Source organism: Myotis myotis, unplaced genomic scaffold (assembly GCF_014108235.1).
Source record: "Myotis myotis isolate mMyoMyo1 unplaced genomic scaffold, mMyoMyo1.p scaffold_m19_p_16, whole genome shotgun sequence".
Classification (NCBI taxonomy): domain Eukaryota; kingdom Metazoa; phylum Chordata; class Mammalia; order Chiroptera; family Vespertilionidae; genus Myotis; species Myotis myotis.
Genome location: NW_023416320.1, coordinates 10,817,573 through 10,836,115, shown reverse-complemented (window position 1 = coordinate 10,836,115; position 18,543 = coordinate 10,817,573). Strand labels below are relative to the sequence as shown.

The 18,543-nt window shown below is 37.5% G+C and overlaps 1 protein-coding gene across 29 annotated transcripts in view; it reads right to left on the bottom strand.

Annotated features, from left to right (window-relative positions):
* The window catches only part of VPS13B (vacuolar protein sorting 13 homolog B), a 613,015-nt gene that overhangs the window by 554,344 nt on the left and 40,128 nt on the right, over nt 1-18,543 (bottom strand). For 28 of the 29 annotated variants that reach the window (XR_004972424.1, XR_004972425.1, XR_004972426.1 and 25 more), the window contains 7 exons: nt 17,881-17,976; nt 17,310-17,432; nt 16,707-16,844; nt 15,689-15,776; nt 11,700-11,891; nt 8,147-8,316; nt 4,832-5,026 (listed from right to left, as the gene is read on the bottom strand). Coding sequence is in view for 23 of the 29 variants with exons in the window: in XM_036337858.1 (XP_036193751.1) it covers nt 4,832-5,026; nt 8,147-8,316; nt 11,700-11,891; nt 15,689-15,776; nt 16,707-16,844; nt 17,310-17,432; nt 17,881-17,976 (1,002 nt within the window). In the remaining 6 variants the exon portion in view is untranslated. The remainder of the gene's footprint in view (nt 1-4,831; nt 5,027-8,146; nt 8,317-11,699; nt 11,892-15,688; nt 15,777-16,706; nt 16,845-17,309; nt 17,433-17,880; nt 17,977-18,543) is intronic. The other variant, XM_036337864.1, reaches the window with a different exon arrangement.

The window sequence follows — 18,543 nt, the reverse complement described above, 5'->3', positions numbered from 1 at the left end:
CAGCATTATAGATGGTAACCATCACAAATAGCATGAATTGCTAGTAAACTTTATAATAAATTTTAACACTATAATAATGAAAATTAAACTTTGAAAACTTCCTCAAAGTTTATATATAGTAATCATCCCAAATACCATGAATTGCTGATAAACTGTATAATAAATCATTTCTTTGAGTCAGTTCCCACTACTCATATAAAATAACTCTACCAAATCCTGAAATTTATAAAAAGTACTAGACTACTAAAGAAGCATCAAAAATGCAATGAAATATTCAAGACTCAAGGCTTCTTTGAAGTATTCAATATTCATACTGCTAATGAAAAGTTATTCTACATGTACTATTCCCACTCTGCCGACACCTAACTTCCTGGCACATTTAACTTATCTATCATAACAACAGTCAATCTAACCAAATATAAGAGACAACTAGACAGCATGTATAGCAGTGGTTCTCAACCTTCCAAATGCCGCGACCCTTTAATACAGTTCCTCATGTTGTGATGACCCCCAATTTCACTGTTACAAATTGAACATAATTAAAGCATAGTGATTAATCACAAAAACAATATGTAATTATATATGTGTTTTCCGATGGTCTTAGGCGACCCCTGTGAAAGGGTTGTTCGACCCCCAAAGGGGTCGCGACCCACAGGTTGAGAACCGCTGATGTATAGCAAAAGACCTTTTCCCAAAACATAACTTTATCTAAACTACATTATAACTTTTACATTACCCTGAAAATTACAGATTTTAATATATTAACAATAGTGGTAGTAAAGAACTATTCCAATAACTTTCATGTCAGTGTGGATGATAACCGTATCAGTGACCAACGGCTTTGATAACCATTTTCTTTGAGGACAGGGCATGCCTCATCCATTTTTATTGCTTACTGTCTGCAATATAGAAAGAACTTAATATTTACCAAGTTAATGAGTAAGTAGAATACCTTGAAAAGATTAGTGAACTACTGAAATTAGACCTGTTTGAACAAAACAAAGCAAATATTCTTAACATTATAATCTGATACTCAAGTTGCACCAATATTTTACAAAACCATACATCCCAGTATATTAATGTGATAACTAATTTAAAAGTACAAATGTAAAATTATATATATATATACTAGAGGCCCGGTGCACGAAATTTGTGCACGGAGGGGGGTGGGGTGTCCCTCAGCCCAGCGAGCACCCTCTCCAATCTGGGACTCCTTGAAAGATGTCCAACTGCCTGTTTAGGCCCGATCCCACTAAACAGGCAGTCGGACATCCCTCTCACAATCCAGGATTGCTGGCTCCCAACCGCTCGCCTACCTGCTTGCCTGCCTGATTGCCCCTAACCACTCCCCTGCCAGCCTGATTACCCCTAACTGCCCTCCCCTGCCGGCCTGGTCACCCCTAACTTCCCTCCCCTGCCAGCCTGGTTGCCCCTAACTGTCCTCCCCTTCAGGCCTGGTCGCCCCCAACTACCCTCTCCTGCAGGCCATCTTGTGGTGGCCATCTTTGACCACATGCGGGCGGCCATCTTGTGTGTCTGAGTGATGGTCAATTTTCCATATTGCCTCTTTATTATATAGGATATCAGAGGCCTGGTACACGAAATTCATGAACTCAGTGGTGGGGGGGGGGGGGGTTCTTCAGCCCGGCCTGCGCCCTCTCACAGTCCGGGAGTTTGACCAGGAGACCGGGAGTTCAATCGTTCACTATAACGTGTGATGACCACCAGGAAAGGAAGGCCCCAGCCAGCAGCCAGAAGGCCCCAATTGGCCCTGATCATAGACAAGGCATAAGGACCCTACCCATGCACGAATTTCGTGCCCCGGGACTCTAGTTGATCAATAATTGAGTTTACCTTTTTGTATTACTTATACTGGTATTACTTATTTACTACAAAAAAAAAATGTAGGAGTTGAGCAAAGCCTCCAATAATTAACTTTACATAACTTGATTTAAAGTAATCAAAAGTATTCCTTCTGTGTCAAGAAATTAACATGAATTCAGTAAGAGGAAAGTGACTAAAAAATGTGTTAAAATGCTCCTTATAAAACACTGTCTCACATAAATGTTCCCCTCAAAGAAATCATGAGTCTTTTGGAACACTATTATAAACTAAATGCTCTTTCACACTGCTTATAAATATCATCAACGATACATACAATCTTCAAAAATTATAATTATTATTCTTACAAACATTAATTTTTTCAAATAATTGAAGAGATATCTTTGAATCAGGTACACTTTATTTCTTATGCATTTTAATTATATTGAATAATGAATATATTTGTCATCTTATTTAAATTTAATTTTATGAGATACTAATTCTGTGAAATTACAACTTAAGAAAAACAGATATTTATTTAATTCTCCCCATGCTACCAGATACTAATAAAGAAAAAAATTCGGGAAACTGTACAGATACATGCAAAAAAATGAAACTAGACTACCAACTTACACCATACACAAAAATAAACTCAAAAAAGCAAGAGGCTTTGCAAGGCTGTGCTCCTGCTCCTGCTCCCGCTCCCACTCCCACACCACAGAGGTGCCATGAGCGGCAGAACTGCCTTGAGCGAGTGCCCGTTCACCGCGTGCAGGAGCCTGTACCCCGACCACCTGTGGATGTGGCGGCCCAACGTGTATGTGGACGAGAATGACCGCACCTGGCTGCCCATCATCATGAAGACAGAAAGCAGCCTCCAAGTCCTCATGCGCCAGATCGAGGTCTCCCGCGGGGAGGCCAGGCAGCCCAGCCAGCTGCCCCCCAGCATGCTGCCCCTCATGTGGCAGCTCTACCCTTCCAGGCGGTACCGCGCCTCTGACTCCAGCTTCTGGCGCATCGGGTACCACATCGAGATCAGTGCCATCGAGGACATGGTCCTTGAGCAGCTGCCAGACCCGTAGCGCAAGCCATGCGTGGTCCTGCGGTTCCTGTTCCTGTGCCCTGAGCCGCAGTCCCACTGGCCTGCAGGGGGATGTCCATGCTTCTGTGTTCCTTTTTACCAGCCCTGTTGTTCTGTCTGCCACCCCCGCCGGAGGGCGCGGCCAGGGGATGAGCCCGCCCAGGGGATGAGCCCGCCCAGGGGCCCACGGGAACCTGCCTGCAGCCCCTCCCTCGGCCTCCCGGGCAGATTGGCCCCAGAGAGCGCGGCTCCAAGTGCCCAGGCCCTACCTGTCCCTGGTCTCTGAGCTGCCTGCTGGTTTGTGGCCGCGCACTCTCTCTGTGTCCCTCCCTCCCCAGCCACTCATGTTCTGTGCTACCCACGGGGGGACCAGGCAGCAGGGCCTACACGCCTGAGCCCAGGCCAGGCCCCGAGCGCTGAGTCAGCTCTCCCGTGGCGTGTGCCTGCTCGTGGCCATGCCTGCAAAGTCCCACCTGCCACGCAGGCTCACACGCAGCTCATGGGAAGGCCTAGAGGAGCCGGGCTCCGTGCCCAGCACTCGGAAGCTTGCGGGTCAAGCGTCCACAGCCCCTGAACTCGCAGGAGGCCAGGCCGGCGAGCCCCCCTGTAGGACGGAGGTCAGGAGTCCCCCCTTTTATAGGCACCCACACCCCTGGATGTTAATGAGGTTGTATGTAGCATGAACACTTTGTAATACTGATCGATTAAATGTAAGACAACTCATCTAAAAAAAAATAAATAAATAAATAAAAATAAACTCAAAATGGATAAAGGACTTAAACATAAGACAGGAAACCATAAAAATACTAAAGGAATCCACAGGCAGCAAAATCTCAGACATATGCTGAAGCAATTTCTTCACTGATACTGCTCCTAGGGCAATGGAAACTAAAGAGAAAATAAACAAATGGGACTATATCAAAATAAAAAGCTTTTGCACAGCAACGGAAACCATCAACAAAACAAGAAAGCTCACTGCATAGAACATATTTGCAAATGTTATCACTGATAACATTTATAGGGAACTCATACAACTTAACAAAAGGAAGATAAACAACCCAATCAAAAAATGGGCAACGGACCTAAATAGATACTTTTCGAAAGAAGACAGAAGGCCAAAAGACATATGAAAACATGTTCAAAGTTAATAACCATCCAAAAGATGCAAATCAAAACGACAATGAGGTACCATCTCACACCTGTCAGACTGGCTATCATCAACAAATCAACAAACGACAAGTGCTGGCGAGGATGTGGAGAAAAAGGGACCCCCACGCACTGCTGGTGGGAATGCAGACTGGTGCAGCCACTGTGGAGAACAGTATGGAGTTTCCTCAAAAAACTAAAAATGCAACTCCCATTTGACCCAGTGATCCCACTTCTAGGAATATATCCCAAGAAACTAGAAACACCAATCAGAAAGGACATATGCACCCCTATGTTCATAGCAGCACAATTCACCATAGCTAAGATTTTGAAACAGTCTAAGAGCCTTTCAGTAGATGAATGGATTAAAAAACTGTGGTACATCTACACGATAGAATACTATCCTGCGGTAAAAAAGGAGTTCTTACCATTTGCAACAGCATGGATGGAACTGGAGAGCATTATGCTAAGTGAAATAAGCTAGTCAGAGAAAGATAAATACCACATAATCTCACTCATTTGTGGAATATAATGAACAACATAAACTGATGAACAAAAACAGATCCAGAGACAGAGAAGCATCGATCAGACTGTCAAACCTCAGAGGGAAGGTAGGGGAGGGTGGGGGTAAGAGGGAGAGATCAACCAAGCATATAAACCTAACCAATGGACACAGACAACAGGGGGGTGAGGCTATGTGTGGGGATATAGGGGGTAATGTGGGGATAAGGACACATATGTAATAACTTAAAATAATAAAAATAAAAAATTCACTTTTCATACCTTAAGGTAGCAGTGTGCATAGCAATAATGAAGCAGATTATCAGAAGGCTGAGTAAGGCTGCTGACCACTTGCACCAAACTTTCAGCATACATTGGCACAGAATGTTCCAGATTAATTTTATCCACCAATATCTGAATAGATGGTAAAGGCCGAAGAGGTTGGAAGTTTGTCGTATTCATGAAGTTACTTGAGTTCTGGAAAATAAGAGTGTTCACTTCGTATTTCAGAACAGTGACTGATGTGCAATGTCCTCTATATAAGCTTCAGACTAGCACATTTTGCAGTGATATCAAATCAATCTAGAAATGATGCCTTTCTATGGGACTCTTATCAAAACTAAAAACGATATTCAATAGTCTGTTCCATGCTTCTATGTCTCTGAATCTATTTTGTTCATTAAGGCAGGGATGGGTGAGAAGAAATTAACCAAAGAACTTGTATGCATATATGCACAACCTATGGACACAGACAATAGTGTGGTTAAGGCCTGGGCTGGGGAAGGCAGCGAAGGGGACACACAGGGGGAGGTTAAAATAGGGGGGCGGTGGAGGGGAGGGGGGAATGGGGCATCTGTAATAATTGCAACAATAAAGACAAATTTTAAAAAATACAAAACCTTGTACATATTTTAAGTATGTCCCAGATTTCAAAAAATATTTATCTATTGCAAAATTATCAATGCACCTCTTAACTAAAGCTTTTTATTTTTTCAATCAACTGTAATAGTGCCACTATGTGCCTCAGTACATTTCCAAAGCATAATCATTCCAAAAAAATTTACTAGATATCCCAGAGCCAGGCATCTTTCATCTTCTTTCCTTCTATTCATATTTAGATAACTAAGGGACTAAGTGGACTACTTCAGACAGTTTCAAAAATACTTTTAATAAGCAAGTTTGAAGAACAGAAAAATGTCTGATCTGTATCATATCTATTAATAATACACATACTAAAGGCTCATAAAGTCCTAAGAATCTCAAGATAGGCTTAGTATTTTCAGTGTTTCAAAGTACAGAACTTTTCTAAGCTTAAAAATAAATGCATGTAAGTTTCCAGGTGTTCAGAATATCAACTCTGATTGACAAACAATCCCTTCTTATCTTAGAACTTATGCTCTTATAATGCCATCCCTGCTGTTCTCAAAAAGGAACACTCTGACCTTATACCCAGAGAAATGTGAAAAAATGTGGGAAGAGCAGTTTCACTGTTTTGTTTTGTCTGTCTTTGACTGGGAAGCAGTACTAGCATTTAGAAGCCCCTAACGATGGTAAATGCTACTTAATACTCCTCTAGTTCAAAAAATCAATAGTGCAATTATTGAGAACTACTGTAACTAAAATTGACTAAATTGAGTTTACAATCCTGAAATTTTGACTATTAATCATAATTTTTAAACCACCATCTATCAAGCAATTACTTTATTTTTAAGTGAGTTTATTTTGAATTACCAAGATATAACATACAGTAGAGCACACAAATCTTAAGTGTAGCGCTCAACAATTTTTTACAACTGACATTTCAAGTACCTTAGAAAGCTCTCTTTTGTTCCTTCTCAGGCAATATTGAACCCCATCCAGAGGTAACTAATATTCTCACTTCAGTCATCATAGATTAGTTTTGCCTGTTTTTGACCTTCATATAAATAGAATCATAGAATATATACTCATGTCTGCCTGCTTTCATTCAACATAACACTGGTAAGAATTATCTGTTTTTCATTCCTTGAGTTGACACTTTTATCATTATGAAGAGGTTCTCTTTATTTATAATTCTTCTTGTCTTGGCTCTAAATTTGCTGATATTAAATTAGCCATACTATCTTTCCTTTGATTAGCATTTAAATAGTATATCTTTGTCCATCCTTTTACTTCTAACTTGTGTCATAATTTTCAGTTCTGGAACTTCATTTGGTTCTTTTTTTTATGACCTGGAGTTTCTTTTGAACTTATTCATCATAGTTACTTTAAGGTTTGTGCTTAATATTGACATTTTAATTTTCTCCATTGAAATTTTCCTCAGGTTATCTCTTTACCTAGCAACACAATAACTAATTATGAGTAGCCAACTGAGAGCAAAATGAAACTACTGCATCATAGTCAATTCCATGCCATACTTCCAAAAGTTCTTATTTAAAGTTAGGATATTTTTTATTTCTATAATCATCATCAGTATATAGACATCAAAAGAAATATAAGCAAAAAATAATAACTTAAATATATCAGATACCTTATATGCATGTGGCAAACTCAGAAAGCAAGACATTGTATACTGACCTAAATAAATATTAAACATTTAATAAGTCCTCATCCTATATAATAAAGAGCTAATATGCTACTTAGACTGGACGGTAGAAAGACCTTCCGGAAGACCAATGGGCGGGGGGCAGGGCCACGGGGTCATGAGGCAGCCGGGACTGAGAAGGCCTACCCTTGCACAAATTTCGTGCATTGGGCCTCTAGTTAACAATAACAGTAGTAATCACTGGGTTTCTAATATGCGCAAAATGGTTTACATGTATTATCTCATTGAATATTCAAAATCATTCTAGAAGTTAGGTACTAGAGAGGAACTGCTCTGTGCCAGCACCCTGACAGTTTTTCACAAATCCATGTAGACCACACAGGCGAGGCTCAACTTTAGCAGAGCTAAGCCTTGGTAGAACATCCTGTGATAGCTCTCAGAATAAGAGATTAGTGGTTTTGTAAGGAGCTGCTAAAAGACCATTTCTCACTCACCTCATCTTGAGAGAGGCTACTATGAAACATTTTCTCATCAGCCTCATTCAGGTGAGATAAGGGACTTTCCACCTACCCATCGTAAGAGTATACCTGTAGGCTATATAACCGCTTAGCTGCAGTATAGAATTGAACCCTATGAACAGGGTACCCTACCAGTATGTTAGATGTCAGTTGGCCCTCTGGTTTCAGGCTTATCCTCAAAAGGGAATGCAAGCTGACACCACTATGAGTTGCTTTTGCTGTCTCTGTAAGTAATAAACCATTTAATATCTGTACTTGTTGCTTTTTTACTGGCTGAATCTGTCAGCCCACTTGAAAAATACAGCTAGGATATGGTCTGACTTCTAGACTCATGCCCTCCAAGATTTCCTTATATAGCCTTAGCTTAAGGTTATTGTATTTAAATATATAAAAGTTACTCTCTAAGAAAAAGCAATCATAGTTACATTGATTCAACTTTATAATGGATAATTACATAAGCAAATATTCTTTTACTTAATCGCCTTCCTCTTACAACATCACAGAGCCAACAAATATGGAGATATGGAAAAACGAGTAGTAAACCACAAAATATACCTTTTCTCCCATAATGACAGGTAGCAAATGATCCAGCAAATTGAATTCAGCCATAAAAATTGTGCAGGTACATTTGAGGAGAGTAATACTTGTATGTCGAGTAGGAATATACTCCTCCAAAGATGCCACTTCTTCCAAACTCAATATTGTTTCATTTTCATCTTTAATATCTAAAATGAAATAAGAGGCAAAAATTTTCAATTAAAAATTAAATTTTAAATAATTGATTTTCTTAAATTACTGAAAAATTCATTGGCTTCCCGAACTTTAAGGTCAAATTCTATTTTTCAACAATAAAGCAGTTGTTAAATAATGTTTCTTTAAATCAATATGAATTAAATTACTCTAGAATATAAATATATTTGCTACGTAAAATTTTATATTTTTATTTTTAAATGTTTTTAAGATTTTAAAGAAATTCCCAATCTCTTTTGTCAAAGGAATAACAGCTTCTATTCATGAAAACACCGTTAAGATAATGTAAAAGCCAGCCAGACAGGGAGAAAATATATCCCATAGATAGACAGATACATAGACAGACATAAATATCTACATAAAGGACTTGTACCTACAGCATATTCAAAATAAAAAAAATTTAAAACCCCTAAAAATCAATAATAATAAATAAACAATTCAATAGAAATATGGCCCAAAAAATCCGTGAATAAGCAAAAGACAATATATCCAAATGGCCAAAAATCCTATCAAAAGTTAGTTACTATCATTAGGCATCAGATAACTGCAAATAAAGTCACAATGTGATAGAACTACAGATCCATTACAAAAAATTAATACAATAGAGAGCTGGTTCTTTGAAATAATTAATAAAATTGACAAATACCTGGCTGGCCTAAGGAAAAAAGAGAAAAGATCCACATAAATAAAATCAGAAATGAAAAAGAAGTTACCACACAGACTGTCAAACCACCTCAGAAGGAAGGGGGGGGAGGGATCAACCAAAGGACTTACATGGATGCATATAAGCATAACCAATGGACACACACACTAGGTGGGTGAGAGCATGTGCTGGTGAGTGGAAGTGCCGGGGAGAGGTCAATGGGGGAAAAAGGAGACATATGGAATACTTTAAACCAGCGGTTGCCAACCAGTGGTCCATGAAGTCCGAAAGTTTGGCACCCACTGCTAAACAATAAAGAATTAAAGAAAAAAATCAAGCACACAGCCAATCCATGATTCTCTCTTATTATGGATGTTTCTCTCTCTCTCTTCCTCTCCCTTCCTCTCTGAAATCAATAACAGTGTTTTTTTAAAGAAATTAGTACATATGTTTAACAAAAGGCATGTACTAGAATGTTTTTGGCATCAGTATCATAATAACTGAAAACTAAACTAATACTAATAGTAAAATGGATAAATAAGTTATAATATAATCACACAATGGGATACTATCCTGTAATTAGAATAAATCTCATGTACATAATGTCAACTAAAGCCAGAAACAAAAGAGTCCATACTGTGTGATTCCATTTACATGAATTCTAAAATAAACAAAGCAAAACCTATGATGTTAGAAGTAAGGAGAGTGGTTACCCTGGGGGTGAGAGTAGTAACCAGAAGAGGGCACAAAGAGACTTCTGGAGTGCTGGTAAGCATCCATATCTCGAACATTTACACAAATGTGGTTAAGTTTGCGAAATTCACAGAACTATACCCCTGGGTTTTATGTGCTTTCCAATATGTGTATTACACTTCAACAAATAGCTACCAAAAAAGTGGAGAACTGCTAACTACTTGAGATTTAATGCCTGTGTACTAGTACAAATGTAGTAAATATTCAGGGTTTGGCAAAAGTAGGTTTACAATTGTTCACATGGAAAAAGACATGCAGGTTATTATCACAGTAAAATTTTCATATACTCACAACTGGAAACCTAGTTTTGCTCACTGCTGTATGCATATACAGGCAGCTCTCGCTTTATATAATTCTGATATGCACGAATTTGTTTAAAAATGCCAGTTCCCAAAAGCAGTAAAAATATCAGTTACCACAGTATATAAACTGTAACTAACTGCATAAAGTATAAACTTCACTGCTAGTTGTTCAGCCCACATATCACTTTCATAAATAAGAGATGAGCATCATCATCAGTGACCAATCATGTCACTTCTTTCCAAGTTTGTCAGGTTTGGTTACTAGTTACTGGTATCTGTTATATTTAGCTCATGCATAGATAGCAAAGCATGTGGTTGTATTGCTTCTTTGATTACTAGTGATAAATCTGCATGACATTTTACAAAAATTAATAACTGAAACAGGGAACTGGCAGTCAAAGATGAAAGTGCAGCAACCAAACAAAAACCGATAATATTGGAAATTGAAATTTTAATTGAACATAACTGGTGTTACAGAATAGCTGAGCACGGAAATATCGATACTGCATGCTTAGAGAGACTAGATATTCAGCTAAGGGAGGTTAGTATAATTTAGGATAACAGCAAATATGCTGTGATAAAAATAAAATTTAAAAAGTGTCAACAAAAACAGGAGTTTATTTCTCTTTCAAAGAACAATCTGCGTCTCAAGGGTCAGAGCAGACATGGTGCTTCCACACTACGAAGACTCAGGCCCTATCTTACTGCTCTGTCACATGCAGCATGCAGCTTTCACTCAGGGTCTAAGATGACAGCTACAGCGCCTGTCATTGTAATTGCTTTCCTGCCAGGAGGGGCCAGTGGGAAAGGAAAGCATGCTCTTTACCTTTAAAATCCTGGCCTAAGAATTCATATGAAGTTCTGCACCAACCTCAGCAGCCAGAATCTAGCCATATGACTACACTTGGGGTATGTAATCTTTATTTCTATCAATAAAATTTCTATCATAGAAATTTATTTTACTATAAAATAACAGGAGAATGGATATTGAGAAGACAATTTAACCATCTATCACAATAATTAATTTAATTATAGACAAAGAGAAATGAAAAATCAGTGGTGTTAATTAAATTTCCTTTGGTCAATAATAAGTGGGAGTCAGAATTCAAACCACAGTCTGACTCCATACGCTGAGTTCTTTACTGTCCCTTACACTCTCATTGTGCTATTACATCCTACTTTATAGTACTTTATTATATAAAAAAGAAATTTATATTTTATGAAACTGATAACCACATCTTCATGCCATGTAGCAAAACTTCATTGTACAGCAAATTCCTTTTTACCAGTAAGATCTAAGTTTTCCTGAATACTAAATATGTATGTTTAAAGCACATCTTCATGTCTGCTCTTTAGAATCCACCAGCGTAGAAAAATGGTCACATTTCAAGAGTATTCACTGGAAAGAGTACACCAAAAAGGTGTGACATTAAAATATCAACAAATACTGGCAAATAAGTACTTATTCAAATAACTCCCTAATCTTGACCTCTCCCATAACTTCTATACACAAGTTTATTTTTTAAATTAACAACAAAATACATGAAAGTCAGATAGGCAAAATTTACTAAGAAGGGTAAGTTAGCAAAATATTAAAAAATAGATTATATAATCATTCAAATCAATTGGCAAGAGATTCAAAATTAAGATAAAAACAAACCTGGTTTTAGCCCACTATATGGTTCATATTCGTGTTCCAAGGCACAAACAATCATTTTCAAAATTCTATGTACTGCACTGCTATCCAAGCGAAAATCAAGAGGACCTATAACAAGGCTTTTGGTAGACTTCTCCTGAACTATTCCCAAATCTTCACTTTTTCCTAAAGAAAAGTCTTGTTGATTTGCAGAACCTAAAAGAAGCCAACTTTTATATTAATATTTTTGGCATCGAACATACCAAGTATACATTTTAATATTACTCTTCTCTCATCTTTTTAGCTTATAGCTTAATGCCTTAAAACCAATTCTCCATCAGTTGCATACACAGAACTTTGCTGATCTATAATTTTCTCTATGCAGATGAGAAGATACTATCACCAAAAAACAACCAATTCAAAATAAATTATTCCTGTTATCTATTTCTGTTATAAGAAGTGCTATAAAATTTAAAGTCATTCTTAGAAATTTATTCTTTCAAATCTAATTGCTTATACCCAATAATTCTATACACAATGCCATTATGTTGAGTGGGAAGGGGGACTGGAAGAAGTTGCATTTTACCACTATTTTAATCTAAGAATTTCACTGAAAATTAGACTGTTTAAAATTACATGATCACAGGATACCTTGACAGTTCTATAATGACCATAAAAGTGACCAATAGGTAGAAATTGCTTTGAAATCTTTCCAGAATAAAATTATCATGGTGATGCTCCATGATGCAGAATCCAAGTTCCTCAGTCCCTTATCTACCTATATACTGAAGAGAAGATAGAAAATGGGGAGAAGCAATAGGCAATAAGGTGGTTATAAGGATAATGATAATTCAACTTTGGACATATTCAGTTTTGAGATATTTTTGAGACAGAAGTGAAAATGTCAAGTATGCATTGGATATTTAATTGTAAACCTTAAAGAAGGAAATATATGTAAAGTATATGATTGTCTAACCACTCAGCTGTATACCAGAAACCAATACAAAATAAAATTGAGAGGGGGAAAAAAGAAGTTTGGACTAAAAATACAATATGGGCATCATCAAAATATACTTAAATCCATGGGAAAGAATGAGATGAGATTACTTCAGAGAGAGTTTAGGAAAAGAAGTGGTATGCTGGCCTTGTGGAAAGAGCTTGGAAGCGTTTCTTCCTCTTGGAATTTTTGAAATAGTTTGAGAGGATAGTTGTTAGTTCTCCTTTGAGTACTGGTAAAACTCCCTCCCTATGATGATCCTTAAAGATCAATTCCTCTGTGAAGTCTTCAACCCACAGACAAAAGTAGTCACTTACATGGATCTCTCTTAGTTCGCTGTATACATTGTTATTCTTAATATTATTTACTAGAGGCATGGTGCACGGATTTGTGCACCGGTGGGATCCCTCGGCCTGGCCTGCACCCTCTCGCAATGCAAGACCCCTCAGGGGATGTCAGAGGCCCAGTGCACGAATTCGGCCCAATCCCCACAGGCCAGGCCGAGTGACCCCACCGGTGCACAAATCCATGCACCAGGCCTCTAGTATGCATATAAGATGTATGGTTAATCTCTTCCCACCCTCCCTCCACCCCCTCCCCTCTGAAATTCATCAGTTTGTTCCATGTTTCCATGCCTGTGCATTGAGCGCCTGCCCCCTGGTGGTCAGAGCACATCATAGCTACTGGTCAAATGGTTGAATGGTCACGTAGGCTTTTACATATATAGATTACTAGTGCCCCAGTGCACGGATTTGTGCACATTGAAAGAAAATTAATTAGAAGGTGGCTGGTGGGGCAGGACTGGGCAAGACAGGCTGGACACACCCAGGAGTCAACCTCCTGCAGTCCCTCCCTAGCCAGCCATTCCCTGGGGTGGTGCCGCAGCTCAAAGAGTGTCTGAGGAGTGAGCAGGGTCCCTCCCGCAGGTAGGGTCCCTCGGCCTGGCCTGTGGGGATTGGGCCGAAACCGGCTCTCCAACATCCCCCAAAGGGTCCCGGATTGCGAGAGGGTGGTTCTTGGGTGATGCACCCCGGAATCGGGCTCCCTCCTCTCTGGTTCCGGGATGCATCACCAAGAACTGCCGCTGCCAACTCACCACAACTTGACAGCTCCTGCGCTGAGCATCTGCCCCCTGGCAGTCAGTGCACATCATAGCTACCGGGCAGATGATCAGACAGTCGCTTAGCCTTTTATATATATAAATAATCACTTATTTAAGTGCATAGTTAAATACTACCTACTGGCTTCTTGAGAAATGTTTTGGTATTCTTCTCATTCACCTTATCTAACTGAGCACCAAATAAATAGAAATCATTTTCTTAAATATGAAAAGTTAACCAAAAACATGGTGAACCTATTTTCACTAAGTTTTCAACATGAAAAAAGATTGGAATAATAAGCACAACACTCATATTACTGATGTACACACAAACATAAAATGGTTAAATTTTCAAAAACGTCTTATTGCTAGCATTATCAAATTAGAATAAGAATAAAAAAACAAAGCCCAGCCAGTGTGGCTCAGTGAATTGAGAATTGCCCCATGCACCAGGAGGTTGCTGGTTCAATTCCTGGTCAGAGGACATGCCTGGATTCCAGGCTCAATACCCACTGGAGGGGTCTGCAGGAGGTAGTTAATGAATGCTTCTCTCTCATCAATGTTTCTCTCTCCCCTTCTCCCTTCCTCTCTCAAGAAAAAATAAAAACATATTTTAAAAATAAATATCCTCCTATATAATAAAAGGCTAATGTGCAAATCAACCAAACAATGGAACAACCGGTCGCTATGATGTGCACTGACCACCAGGGGGCAGACGCTCAATGCAGGAGCTGCCAAGCCACACTGCTCAGCCACAAGCTGGACTCACAGCTGGTGAGTGCAGAGGCAGTGGCAGGAGCCTCTCCCGCCTTGCAACAGCACTAAGGATGTCCCAGTGTTGTTTAACCCTCTGAGTGCCAACCAATATCCTAGGAACTATGCTAAAATTGCCAAGGCATTTTTGCTGATTTTACAGCAGTTTAGGAAAAACATTATAAATCCCAAGTAAATGAAGTTACATATTCAAAAACTTAAGGAAACCTTTACTACATTGACATATTTAGCAATATTATCACTAATAAAAGCAGACTTAGAACTGGACGCCATTTCAATGCTTTGCTAGCACTCTCAGCACTTTTGGCCAAAGACAGGAAGAGCGCTATAGTGCTCCCCGACACTCTAGGGGTTAAGCAGAGAGTGGGCCTAAGCCATTAGTCAGACATCCCCTGAGGGCTCCCAGACTGCGAGAGGGCGCAGGCCAGGCTCAGGGGAACTCCCAGCCCCCGAGTGCATGAATTTCGTGCACCGGGCCTCTAGTAAAATAATAAAAATAGCTTTATAAAAACAGCCAAAAAAGGATAAAATACATAACAAAACACTACATGTCCACAGTTTCTAGAAGATTTTATTCTGATGTTTCTGCTTCAAATAACAAACTTTTTTAAAAAGATCTATATAACCTTCAAAATGTAATTAATACAGAATATTTACTACTTTTGACAACTTAATGTAATATAAAATTTAACGCATTAAAAGTTTAATATTTGATACATAACTAATTCTAGCTGATTATACAAATTGTCTTTTCCTTTCTTTTTATTTCATTTTATTTTTGCCATCACTATTTCCTCTTCCACCTCCACCCACCCCGCTCCCCGCAACACCCCACAATCACTACACTGTTGTCCATGTCCATGAATTTCAATCAGCTTCACAAAAAAGAGATTAAAAATGTCAAGAATCTAAGAAAATTAACATGGCATTAAAATTCAACCATTCCCCAGCTAGGGGAAGGTCAATGGGGGAAAAAAGGAGACATATGTACTACTATTTATAATACTTTAAACAATAAAATTAAATTTTAAAAAAAATTCAACCATTCCCCAAAGTAACAGAAAGTAAATCTAATGTAACAGAGGACCAATTGATTCTGATGAAGCTGGGGGAAAAGCAAACATAAAAGAAAGAAAACAGTACCTTTGCCAATGCTGTTCTCCATTGTATATAGGTAATCCATGTAGAAAGCCCCAAACCTTTGCATTCCAGCAACTTCAGTATATGTCTCCTGACAACCAAGCAAACAGAAAACATGTATAGAAGAGACTTCTGAGTTTAAAATCTGGTAAGTCAAGAATCAGACACATATCCCTACAAAGAAAGTGTATCAACTGAAAGGAGTACCAAAACAACAAAAAAGCAGAGGTTATCTGAAGAATTCACTTCTAAGTAAGGTAATGCTACCTCTATTACAAACCACACTATAGTTCTACTAGACATTTTGAACACTCTATCAATTATGTCTGGTTAATGAATACCTATAATGGAGGATAGTACACTCTTGACCTATAATACTATCAAAAACTATTTAATAATGTACACTCTCAAATAGTTCCATCCTTAAATATTTCAGCACACTTATTTGAAACAGTTTAAACACTAAAGCTATTCTAAGATATTTAAAAGCATGTTAATTATGCAGATCTAAATTAAACTCTTTATTTTCAACAATAAAAGTAAATCTGTATTGAAAAGGGTTAAATGTAAATTACCTATTCTATTACACTAATCTTCAGACTTTTTGGATTTTTAAATTTATTCCATAAAAATACATTAATATAATCTTATATGGAAAAGTCAAATAATACTAAGACACATACATAGTAATACATGAAATGCTTCATCTCTTCCCATTAATCCTACAACCCAAAAGTAATTGAAATTAAAAGAGATACTTCTATGTTTCCTCCATGACTATTTTAACAGTAGGGAGTGGATAAACTAACTGTGGCTGCATACCACAGAAAAGTAGAGACCTTATGAACTCCTCAAACTTCTCAGGCTATAGAAACTTGATGAAAATATTCTAAATGTCTCAGTAAACAAATAACCTTAAGAATATATTAGATGAGAATAAAGATAACAATAATAAATAGTCATATAAGATGCCCACCCAAACACAGCCTAGAACTTGGCTCAAATATATATATTCTCTGACCTTATGATGAGTTGCATCCAAGATAAATTCTGCACGAGTACCATTATTTTCTGGGCTTCGGTAATCAAACAGTGAATTTGTAAGGTATGTCAAGCCTTTCATACTCAAATTTTCACCACAAATGAAGAAACAGGCTTCCTGAATATAAATGCAAAAATTTTTAACAGGAGGAAAAATCATTAGACCATTTAAGAAAATGAAACCTTGGTTTTATAACACCCATTCAGCAGTCAGTAGAAATCACTACAACTTGAAGTCCTGTAAAAAGACAAGAATGCTGTCTCTATTTTCACTGCCTATTTTGGCAAAGAACATTTTAACAAACCAAAAAGGAACTCCAAGTAGCTGCTATAAACAAGAAAGAAGTAACATTTATGAATTGGAAAGTATTTGGAGCTACTGTCCAGGTGTTAAGTGCTACCAACTTTCTAAATTCCCCTGAGCTCTATAATTTCTTACAGGGAAAACAGTTAAAGTTCCTCTCTCAAGCCAAAGATATATGCAGTCTAGCAGACTTTTTGGTATGGTTAAACACTTCAATAAGCACTTCATTATCCCTGCATTCCATCCAAAAAAAGCAGGAAAGGGAAGATTTTGACTTACAGTTTCACTCCTATTCATATTCTCTTCAAAATCTTTAACACCCATAATTCCTTTAAGGCACATGGCTCTGCAACCTACAAAACCAATCTGGCAATCAAAGAAAGGCTCTCCCATCATAAGGGCCTATAAAAGGAAAGGAAATAGAACTAAGAACTTGAATTTCATAAAAATGTTACAGGTTTTCCTAAATTTCTAAATCAGTTGAAACATCTTTAGAACAGAGCCTTTTCAAATTTATTCTCCTCAGATCATAAATCCTATGAAAGTAAGAAACTTCTTACTTGTCCCAGTATCCTCAAATGACTGGCACTTCATGAACACTAATGCACACATACATATGAGCACACATAAGTTAAATGAAAAAAAATAAATTCATGTTGCAATTATAGTAAAACCTTTGTTAAAAAAATTATTTCAACTAATACTACTAACCACTAAAACAGAAATACAAAACTATAAATATATTTTAAACATACCAATTGTGATTAAAACATAAATTCATTCAATACTAACTTTAAGAACTGCCAAAAGATTTTAAAAATACATGTTAAATGTTGAAAGATTACCTTACCTCAATTGTGGTTCCTTCTTGTTCCCAACACAATACTTCTTTAGATGTTACCTTTTGAGGGCTATAATAACTACTTTCAGCATGCATTTCAGTGAGCTAAGAAATAATATAAGAATGTTAAGTCAAATTAGTATTAAATGGCAATAAACTGTCATTATTATGATGGTTTGATGGAAACAAGGCCAATTTTAAGATTTGGGAAATTTAATTATTAAGCAGGAAAACAAGTGCAACAAAAACAGTTCTAACAGGTTATCCATGGCAAAAAGGTTGAATATGCTAGTCTAATATAAGGTGGAATAGGTATTTAAATTAACTCCTTTTTCTTAACAATCTTGCTTTAAAAGGTGAAAGCTGTGCACCTATAACAGTTCCATAGTTATAAAATGGTTCATATATTCTGCCAAAGTTTTTATATTTTAACCTCAATTTATTTTATATTCACTAATATATTCAGTCAGGTTTATTTCAATCATTTCCAAGATTTCTCCCCATTTGTAACCAAAAAGAAAGCTGTGAGAAAACACAAATACAGTCAACAAATCTCTAGTTCTATGAAAGAAACAGGTTCATAGGTGTTTATTTTCAAAATATGTGTCTCATAGTATGTCTGACTCATTCAATCATGCAACAAATAACTACATAACAAGTACGATTCTAGAT